Below are 11,097 nucleotides of genomic sequence, written 5' to 3' on the forward strand. Positions count from 1 at the left end.
TATAAATCTTCATATTCACAAGTCAAGACATACAAGACAGACTAGTTCACTAGAACAGCACAGAACAACACAAATGACAAAGTTTTTTATCAATACAAAAACATCGGAGCCAGGGGGATTTGCTAATTGAAAACATTAAAAAGTGAAGACAACGAGGTATTCATAATTAATTTGATAAAATTCGAGCTAAATTTCATATACAAAGCCCACGAGTGATAAGCCAATGAAGGATAAGGGGTTGGTTGGTTGGTTGGTTGGCGATCATCAGGATGCGCCAGAAAACTGCGCCGGTCTGACGTCATATGTAAGCGCTCCATGTGAGACTTTTCTGTCCACATGAGTGTTGTTTCTGTTTTGTTGATATAGAGTTTATGGTTGATATCTGTTGATTAGGTTTTGTCATACCACACACCAGAAATATGTTATATTGACGATAATATATATTTATTCTTCTTGCAACATACTTGATCAGAATATAATTATTCTTGGATTATTTACAGAAATGTCTCTGTTTCTTATAAACAGGTAGGTTTGTTTTGCTCTTCATTTTCGTACCAACCATGCACCTCCATGATTTTTGCTAATGTATACAGCACATCACGCTTGTCAGATTATTTGCACAACTGTGTCTGTAATCCTTGTGAAACGATGCAGGCTTGCAGCTGGTGTAGAATGTTTAAGGTTTTACGTTGAAGACAAATGAACGAGACGCTTTAAAGAAGGCTGTCTCATTTGGATGATGAACTCTAATACAGTGGTTTTCAATCTTTGTAACGTCTAAGTTCTATTATTTATAGGGCATATGAGTCACCGTCTCACTGACCACCGTTTGATGAGATTTTGCCTCTCAGACCCCAAACCTCCATGCTGTATTGATGTTGGTACCATAGGAGAGATGACAGTCAAACATTGATCAAAATAATAAATCTTCTGCATTCTCTATTTGTGTAGAATTCTGGGCAAATTGAGTAATGCAGCTGTTTAACAATAACTAGCTCTTACCCGTTCAAAGATATGAGCTCCGAAATGATGTGCAGTGTGTGGGTTATGGGATGTGGGATGAGGGATGAGGGATGGAAAGTAACTTTAACTGGTGCTTGCATGATAATATGTAGGAGCATCAATGTAAGAAATACCCGTTTTGTTTAATGGCTACAGAGATCAGATACTGTGTTCCACCCCACCATCACCCCCCCCCCCAACCCCACCCGCCTGCACACACACACACACACACACACACACACACACACACACACACACACACACACACACACACAGCTGGTTAAACATGTTGCCTCATGCTAGATGCAGAATAGATATGCCTCATGCTAGATGCAGAATAGATAGTAGATACACCATAAAAATGCTAATATGATATATGATTTGTGAAAGTGACAAACGGACTTCACAGTTACGTCAGGTGTGTTCATATGCTAATGGTGATGCGATTTCAGATCAATTGCTCCAGCCACTGAGGAGAAACGCTGTTTCAGACAGACAGACAGACAGACAGACAGACAGACAGACAGACAGACAGACAGACAGACACTCACTCAGACATCTCGAAAATTATATGTTTGATGTAACTCTTGAGAGTGTAAAATGTAACCAAATTGACCCTTCATTTTACACTACATTTGAACTCTCCATCCTTCAGCTGGGGACCACCTGGGACCCCTTCAAGGACCACTGCTCTAATACATGTTACAATGACAGTTTTCTGTTTATTAACGAAGACTGTAGACCTGTTGCATGCATGTAATGGCTTTCATGTGATTTCTAGATACCTTGGGGATGAAGGTGATGGGGGTGGTTCAAATAAAGAGTCCCGGTCCAAGGCTTTGTTGGCTAAGCTACAACAGAAGGCTAAAGAGAAGGAGAAACGGCTGTCGACAAGCCACAAAGAACAACAGCCTGAAGTCCAGACAGATCACAAAGGGAAACAACAACAACAGCAGCCTAAATTCCAAACAGATATCAAAGAACGTCACCTTGAAATCCCGACAGATCACAAAGAACATAAGTCCAAAGCTCGGACACATGCCCAGGATGTCAAAAAGAAAAGAAAAGTTGAAAAGGACAATAAGCTGGAGTCTAAGCATTCAAAGAAATCAAAAGGAGACGAAATAGTAGCCATGCCTTTGAATGCTTCTGACCATGAAACAACCGTGAAGGAGAAAGGTACAAAAACACATTTACAAAGTTATACTGAAATTACTATATATATACTGTGTGTGTGTGTGTGTGTGTGTGTGTGTGTGTGTGTGTGTGTGTGTGTGTGTGTGTGTGTGTGTGTGTGTGTGTGTGTGTGTGTGTGTGTGTGTGTGTGTGTGTGTGTGTGTGTGTGTGTGTGTGTGTGTGTGTGTGTGTGTGTGTGTGTGTGCGTGCGTGCGTGTAGAATTGTCTTTGATTCTGTGCTTGTTTTTGTTATCATAGCTGTTATAGAACAAACAGATATTCCTCTAGCTGGAAGAGATGAACAGGGAGAAGTGGAAGAAGAGGAGGATGACGAAGAGGAGGAGGAGGATGAAGAAGAGGTGGAGGAGGAGGATGAAGAAGAGGAGGAGGAGGAAGATGAAGAAAAGGAGGAAGAGGAAGAAGAAGAAAAAAAGGAAGAAAAAGAAGAGGAGAAGAAGGAAGTGCAGTGTGACCAATCAGATCAAGGAACAGAGAAGGCCCCCACCCAGACCGCTTTCACCATACTTGGAGGATTCAAGAAAAAAACGGTCCAAAAGGTAAGAGTGACAAATTAACACACCAATTAGAATTCCTTCCTTCACTAGACCAGTGATTCTCAACCCCAGGGGGGTCCCCAAATTATTTTAGGGGGTCCCCAGATGATTAACTTAATGTGCAACTTTGTTTTCTCACTCGACAGCAAACACACCAACCTAACGTTTAAGTGTATAGAGGGTATATGCCCATTTCTAAAGTGACAATTTAAGGACCCTTTAATACCTTTAAAATGACAAATTAAACATTGGCCAAAATGTCAAACATTAGAGGCAGAAATTGTGAAAAATAATAGCCAATCTGCATGCTGAGAGGCATTGTGTCAATAGAACCGTGTCAATAGAATAGAACCGTGTTATACTTAATGTAATGCCTCTGCTCGTCAGGGTGGGGGGTCCCCAGTTAAAATATGATTATTTCAGGGGTCGTGGCCTGAAAAGGTTGAGAACCACTGCACTGGACTAATTATTTGAGAAAATGGAATAGATCGTAAGCCTTCTGAAGGACAAAACGGTGGCGCTCCTGAGCACTCAAGTCCACCAGGAAGCTGTAGTTTGCAGCCATCAGGTCCCAACTTTTCACATTTGAGACACATCCTATGGGCAGAAGTGAAAGTGCATTTGGAGGTGTGCTCTATAGCAGTGGTTCTCAACCTGTGGATCGGGACCCCAAGGGGGGTGCCCTCATGATTAAAGACAGGGAAATAATTATTATAGCCAGAAGATGGCGATGCCCACTAGGGCGTAGCCTGGCACATGGCTCACAAGATGGCGGTGTATAGGGTATAGCATCAAAGACACTGGTATAAGTCGATTTTCAGCAGATTCTGATGACATCACTGAAACTCACCTTCACATGTCATCAGGCGAGGTTTTTAGTGCCTACAAGAAAAACTGCTTTGAGCAGGAAATGCCCAAATAAGGCATTTCCTGTGTACATGGCCTTTAAGGATTATTTTGAAAAGGTTGAGAAACCACTGCTCTATTATAGAGGCCCCAATTTGGTGTTTATCGCCTGCTTCCAACCTTAGTGTCAGGGGCATATATGATTCATGAACGTAACATCATGTTGGTAACATCCATTATGTAATATCAAACTGTACCACAAGGCTGTCCGCCCTGAGAGTGAGAGGTAAGGGTTCAATTCCCGAGTCATTGTCACAGTTGGGACACTAGGGTTCACATGTTGAATAACGGCTAAACTTGGCACTGTTTGTGTGTATCTTTCTGATGGCAGGTGCACAGAGTCCTGCCCCAGTGGCTCGCACAGCCTGATAGGATTCAGAGAGACATCACAAGCAACCTGGTTCCCATCTCGGAAGTCCAAGGCATTTGTGATCGTCTCACAAAGAATCTGATAAGCAATGGAATCCAACATTTCTTCCCAGGTAATAACAGTTTGTGTTCTGTAAAATTGCTTGAATAAGGAACATCACAATAACAAGGTAAAATGGAGCATCAGAAAGCACGTGATGCAACCAGTCAATCACTGTATATCCGGGCTAGTCCTGTTTGGCCGGTGTAGCGATAAGGCGGTGGGGAGCCTTTCCAACAGACTGTAAAGCAAGCGATCTTCATCCCATTCATGCATTTATCGTTGGGCATAAATATAACGATTGCATTCACCACGGCTTCGTAACTCCTGGCACTCGTGCCTGCGGCGCTCGGGTGCGAAGAGCAGGACCAAGGTCCACTGGCCTTCGCGCCGCTTGCAATGTCGTGGACAATAACTGTGACACATAACCATTGTATTTGCTCATCAGTACGGTAGGAGAGCCCGTTCGTACATATAACCGTATATCCTTCAGGAAACAATCTTTTGATTATTTAGGTTACAGTATTTACTTTGGATGGCAAAGTGGTTATGACTATTTAAAGCTGCAATCTGTACGTTTTATGTCCCACTCGGGATTCGAGTCTGGCTGGGTCCCCTGCACGAGCGCCAACATTTCTGCTCCTGAGCTAATACAGAAGGCCTCTTTGGGCAGAGGATATATTGTGCTTTTGAGGTTCCTGTAACAGTCTACCACTTTTCAACCAGTAATTGTCCTACCCAATCGCAGAATATACAGTACATATCTCAGTAGAAGAGCAGGGAGACCACCTCCAACCTCTGCAGTTGTTAGTTATATTGTATATCGTCGTTGTCGGGTGGAAACCTTGTATCTCCAAGTTTCAAATGTGTATGTGTTTTCGTAAAGCAAAGCCCTGCTTCATCATACAAGGCCGTCGCACAAAGTAGTGAAAACAGCAGATCTACAGGCGCACAACGCCTCGCGCCGCGAGGCGTTGTGCGCTTGTAGATCGGCTGTTTTCATTATTTTAAATCGTTTTTTAAAATGATAAATGCAAAACGAACGGTTTTGGACATACAAGGTTTTCACCCGACAACGACGATATACTGTAACATATTTTACCTGATTGGTCAAATAACATTTTATTCACAAAATGTTGTGATTTGCACTTTGCAGCTTTAGTGAGATATTAAGAATACTATTATACAATGACTTTCAGTTGTTGAAAATAAGAATTTTTATTTTCTTGTGCAGTGCAAGCGGAGGTCATCCCTGCCATTCTGGAAAGTGTACACCACGGTCTGTTGGTTGGACGAGGGGGTTACAAGCCTCGAGATATTTGTGTATCCGCACCGACGGGAAGTGGCAAGACCCTCGCATTCGCCATACCTGTGATACAGGTCAGAGGCGCAGCAAGACTTCAATGCTTTTTTATTGTGTTCATAATGGATCTCGGTTATAACTGTACTGTACTGCGTTGCGATGCATTTTGAGCTTGTAGATCTGCTATTTGTGTATGTTCCCCCCAGAACAGTAATGCAGGGGTTGAAGTGGTTAAAGCTCTACTTTGTTGTGCGATGAATAGAAAGAAATAGCCGATTCACAAGCTCACAATGCATCTCATAATGATGCATTTTGAGCTTGTAAATCTGCTTTATCTTTCTTTTCTTTTTTTCTTCTTCAAATCTTTGCCTATAGTATTATGTCAAAAATAAAACAGGTTGAAAGGCATTAACCAATAACCAAACAACATAAAATAGTGCTGGTTACTTTCAGTGTGTTGCTGATTGTCAGTGGAACTTTTTGGCACTGGTCAGTTGATGGGGCTTTCCTTTTAGAATATTGGGTCTCAGTCATGGATAACATTTTTTTATTGATCACCGGCTTGAATTACAGCCCTATTTCTGCTCTGCAGTTGGTCTTGAAGAAAATAAAATGTCATTTGTGTATCACCCTAGGCACTGATGCAACGAGTAGTGTGTGAAGTCAGGGTTTTGGCTGTCTTGCCAACAAAAGAGCTCGCCCAGCAGGTAACCCACTTGTACAACACAGATTTTATACCCACGCCACTGGATCTGTTTTTCAGTTGCTCCAGTTATTTAACTGCTTGGTTGAAATGTTTTACCACATCACAGGTAGGCAAAGTATTCAACACGTACGCTGAAGGCACCGGTCTAAAAGTGGTGATGCTGGCCGGACAGAAGAGCTTCGCCGCGGAGCAGTCTTCACTCACAGAATATAGGTGAAGATGCTGTGGGTTTGGATCATGCAATTGAGGCCTTTGAATTAAATTATTTTTGTATGAAATTTGGTCTTAGATGATTAATTAGTGTATAAAAACTAACTGTTTTTCACAGGATGGAATGCTTTAGAGGTGACGAGGTCACAAATATCAATTGAAGTGATCACTTCAATAAGATCACTGAATTTCTATGTAATTATTATTATCATTAATATTTACCATGACCTTTGTTCACAACATACTGTTTTCTAGAGGTGGGAGGCGATGCAGTTTGGCAGATATTGTTGTTGCCACACCTGGTAGATTGGTTGATCACCTCAACGAGAATTCTGACTTCTGTCTGGAACACCTCCGATTCCTTGTGAGTGCTTAAAGCCATTATGTATTATCCTGTAGGTATCTACTGTGCTTACTGAATGGAAATCTACTGTGCAAAAACACTAGTACAGTTTTAAGACTATGTTGTTTGTTATACCCCTGTTGGTACAGTATGTACCAAGAGAATGTATTAATAATTTACACAGTAATATTATGTACATATTATAATACTGTAGCTCAGCAATATACAGAGGACAACACACTTGTGTTGGTTTATATTTTGGAAAAGGCCATATTCAAGTTTCAAAATCAAAATTTCTGGGTCCTGTTTCATGAAAGTGGTACTAAATGAGACTGGATTTAAGCCAAATCCTGGTTTGACAAAGCCTGCTCCATATAGCCTGGTTTATTACGTTCCACTAACACCAAGACGGGCTGAGAAGGAGCGACTTTGTCAAGCCAGGATTGTAAAGCCCAGGGTTCCCACGGTCATGAAATTCCTGGAAATATTTTGAAATTAGAAAAGAATAAAATAAAAAATCCACTACTGGAAAGGTTTTGGAATTGATCAAGGGTCCTGGAAGGTCCTGGAAAAAATAGCTATGTATTGTCTTGGTTATAGATTTTGTTAATACCTCTGAAATGACAAATTAAACATGGGCCAAATTGTTAATATTAGAGGCAGAAATTGTTGCGAGGCGTTGTGAGCATGTAGATCGGCTATTTTCACAATAGAAACGTGTTATACAAAATTCCTCAACTCTTAGTGCTCGTCAGGGTGCCAGGTCCCCAGTTAAAATTATTATTTCGGGGGTCACAGCCTGAAAAGGTTGAGAACCACTGGCATACACTACCTGTCTTTGGGCATTGCGCATAGGAGTAAGTGACTTGTTATTGAGCTGAATTAATGTTATATAGTCCTAGAAATTGGGTTAAATATTATGGAAAAGTTTTGGAAATGAATTGGTAAAAATGTGTGGGAACCCTGAAAGCCAGGCAGAAAGCACATTCAGGTATTCCTTTAAAAGCCCATGAGGTCGATCGTAGGTTCCTTGATCGTGACCAATCATGGAACCAAAGTCCAGAGCGCCATCCTTCCACACAATGTAAAAACTGTCAAATGTGTGGAAGATGCATTTTGTGCAAGAATTATATTCCAAGTCTCTGATTGTGTTGCAGATCATAGATGAGGCTGACCGCATGATCGATAGCATGCATCAGTCCTGGCTTTCTCAGGTAATCAAGGCAGTGTACCGGTCTGGAAGTGGCAACAAAGCCACATCCATCTTCACAAGGAAAGAGCTCACACACATCACGGCGGCCAGGTAATACTAACATTGAATAATTGGAGCATTTACACTGAAATAGCACTTAATTTTTTGTTTTCTCTAATTGAAAATGATAAAATAATACTGTAATTTTTAGCCATTAACACCAACAGTGACCTTGTATTATAGCTTGGCTCTGCCTCAGATGCCTCTGCAGAAGATGCTGTTCTCAGCCACACTGACCCACGACCCTGAGAAGTTGCAGCAGCTGGGCCTACACCAGCCCCGACTCTTCAGCTCGATCCACGGTCAACCTGCCAACCCCAGCCTCGACCACACCACTGGCAGTCAATCCAGCACACCAGAAACCACGCCAAAGAAACCAGAACGATTCAACTTCCCCCAAGGACTCACGGTAAGGTTTTGCTGTTTTGCCTTCGGCCAAGGATGTTTGATTGTTAGTAGATCATAAGCATCAGATTGCAGCAGCTCCTCTTTCACTGAGGTAGACACTTGAAGGTGGCGTAAGTGCCATAAATGTGGTTGTTAACCACAGTAACCAGCCATTTCGCTCTTACTTGGGTTGTGGGGAAACTCCACCCTGTTAGGGTATGAAGTAATAGCAAAATGGCCACCATGTGAATATGGTCAATGAGCACAGAAATGTCAAATTAACCTCCTAAAATGGTCAAAACTTCAGTTGTGGTTTGTGACTTACTGCTCCTCATGTTCTCTGCGGTATTTGTTCCTTTAGGAGTTGTATGTGCCTTGCACACTGAGTAAGAAACCCCTACTCATCCTCCACTTCGTGCTGCACATGAAGTACAGCCCCATTCTGTGTTTCACCAACTCCAGAGAGGCTGCACACAGGTTGGCTTATAGCAGCATGCTGCTGTTCTTGCATCTGGTCCATCAGATTTAGTTTTACATGTCGCATACCAGTAAAAGCTCTTGTTCCACTGATTAGCTCTCTGTGTTGTTTTTCTGTAGACTGTACCTGCTGGTGCACCTGTTCGGTGGAGTGCAGGTTGCAGAATTTTCCTCCCGACTATCTACAGGACAGAGGAAGAGGACGCTGAAGGATTTGGAACAGGGAAAACTCCAGATGTGCGTTGATTTCTAGGCTACCTTTTTAAAAATAGAAATGGATGACTTTTGGTGGCTGCACTACCCCAGAGTAGACAAAAGTAGTGCTTAACTATTCATGAACTCCTATCCACTCTAAAATGGAATTTGTAATGATCAGCAATGCTATTTTAAAGGTTGATCAGCACAGACGCTGCTGCCAGGGGCATCGACATCAAGGGGGTGAAATATGTTGTGAATTACGACGCACCACAATACATCAGGTCGTATGTTCACAGGTGAGTGAATTCCTCTCATGAACCGCCAGGATATAACTTGAACACCGCTATGTCTGACTGTGCTCTTAATATAATGTTTTTGTGACGCCTGCTTTGTTTTGGTACAGAGTTGGAAGAACGGCAAGGGCAGGAAAAGCAGGCCTGGCCTTTACCTTTCTGCTAAAACCACAAGTGAGATATTCCCACATTGAAATTCATGTATCTGAAAGCTGTGTCTATGTTTTCATGTTTAGTTGAAGTTGTGTGTGAGAACAACATGTATCTAGACAACAGATATACTTAGAAGCAGGTATTAAAACAAGCTCTCTGTTGCCATTTCCACAGGAGAAGAAATTTCTTCAGATGGTGAGGGATTCCGGCAGCCCCGGAATAGAGAGGCAAACTGTCAAATCGGAGAGTCTGAAGAGTATGGAAGCTCGCTATGAGCAAACTTTGCAGGAGTTGGCCAGAGCTATAAAGGTAATCTGGCAGCTCTACAATTGCCTGCATAATGTTTTGAAATGGACAGATTTACTCTCTAATTTTAGTGTTGATCATTATTACGTAATGCCCAGTAAATGTTGATACCACTCACTTTTTTTCCACAGGAGGAAACGGCCTCATAATGGGAGTCCACATGTGCCTTATGGAGTTCATACAGTATTGATATTTCATGAGTTGTATTTCAAGTCATTTATTTCTGTCTAATAAAAACATCCTGATTATGTGTGATGAACAGGGGTCATCAGTGTGTCCTGTCCTTGGCAAAGATCGGTCTACTTTTTTATGTTATGTTATTTTGATCTTAAGACCCAGTTACTGAATGTAACTCTCCAGGTTCTCTTCAGAATATGTATGACACTGATTTACTACGACACTATGGCACTCCAATAGTGATTCTCAAACGTTATTTGCAAGGATCCCTGTAACTCTGAGAGTGTACAAATGGAACCAAATGTCATTTGTATCCATTTAATGGTTCCATTTGTACACTCAGAGTTACAGATCTGTTTTGGTCATTCAGGGCGATCTCTTTGTGTTTCTGGTAATACTATTGTGCGCTTATGTTGTATGTCCGTGGCAAAAATGTAATTAAAAAATGTCCACCAAAAGCCAACATGGGGATGACCGTTGGTGTTGATGAATCTGGTGATTTCATCTCCTTTGTCCAAAATGATGCACCTCGATCCTGCACACAATATATGAATAAAGGCCCTGGGAAGCTTTTATAGGCCTTGGCTTGAAACGGTTTATAAGATTTATGTGTTTTAAGAAATACTGGCCTGCTCTGTACATTTTGTAATCCCTGGTCACCCAAAGGGGTATTTTCAGTCATTCTGGCTGATCATTAGACCTTGGATTGGAGCTGTGCTGCCCAATAACAAGTGCACCAAAGAAAAATGCAAATGCTCCAAAGTAAAGGAAACACACCCACACCAGCCCAAAATAACTGAAAACTGGGTGTGTGAGGGTGTCCATGGTCTGTCATTACTCACTCACACACACACACACACACACACACACACACACAAATTCAGTGATCTGTGTGTGTGTGTGTGTGTGTGTGTGTGTGTGTGTGTGTGTGCAGGGTGGTGTGTGTGTGTGTGTTTGGAGAGAGAGAGAGAGAGAGCGATACATAGATATATTGATGAATAGATATGTTTTTGTGTGATTTTAAGTGGTTGAAATAAAATATTAACTTAAAATAATTTATAATTAAACGCTTAATTAACCCTAACGATTTTTAATTCAGACGTTATGTGGGAGGAGCCAATGGCACGTACCGGAAGTCAAACTTTCACCAGCGGCGATGATGATTTTTTGTTTTCACTTGAAAAGTTGAGCAGCAAGAGCAGAGCAGAAGCACAACCAACCAGATCAGATCAGAACATCTTTAAC

General features: G+C 41.8%; 1 protein-coding gene across 1 annotated transcript; it reads left to right on the plus strand.

Annotated features, from left to right (window-relative positions):
- The first annotated feature begins 407 nt into the window (after positions 1–407).
- On the plus strand, positions 408–9,915 carry ddx51 (DEAD (Asp-Glu-Ala-Asp) box polypeptide 51). Its single transcript, XM_080744459.1, has 16 exons — positions 408–525; positions 1,784–2,181; positions 2,437–2,735; positions 3,970–4,120; positions 5,282–5,427; positions 5,986–6,057; positions 6,163–6,269; positions 6,522–6,630; positions 7,767–7,912; positions 8,045–8,270; positions 8,610–8,725; positions 8,846–8,962; positions 9,118–9,219; positions 9,327–9,390; positions 9,544–9,678; positions 9,807–9,915. Exons 1-16 carry the CDS (start codon positions 503–505, stop codon positions 9,822–9,824), a joined length of 2,229 nt encoding a protein of 742 aa, XP_080600585.1. The 5' UTR covers positions 408–502; the 3' UTR covers positions 9,825–9,915.
- The last annotated feature ends 1,182 nt before the right edge of the window (positions 9,916–11,097 follow it).

The sequence above is a fragment of the Nannobrachium achirus genome, assembly GCF_963921795.1.
Source record: "Nannobrachium achirus genome assembly, chromosome: 16".
Taxonomy (NCBI): Eukaryota; Metazoa; Chordata; class Actinopteri; order Myctophiformes; family Myctophidae; genus Nannobrachium; species Nannobrachium achirus.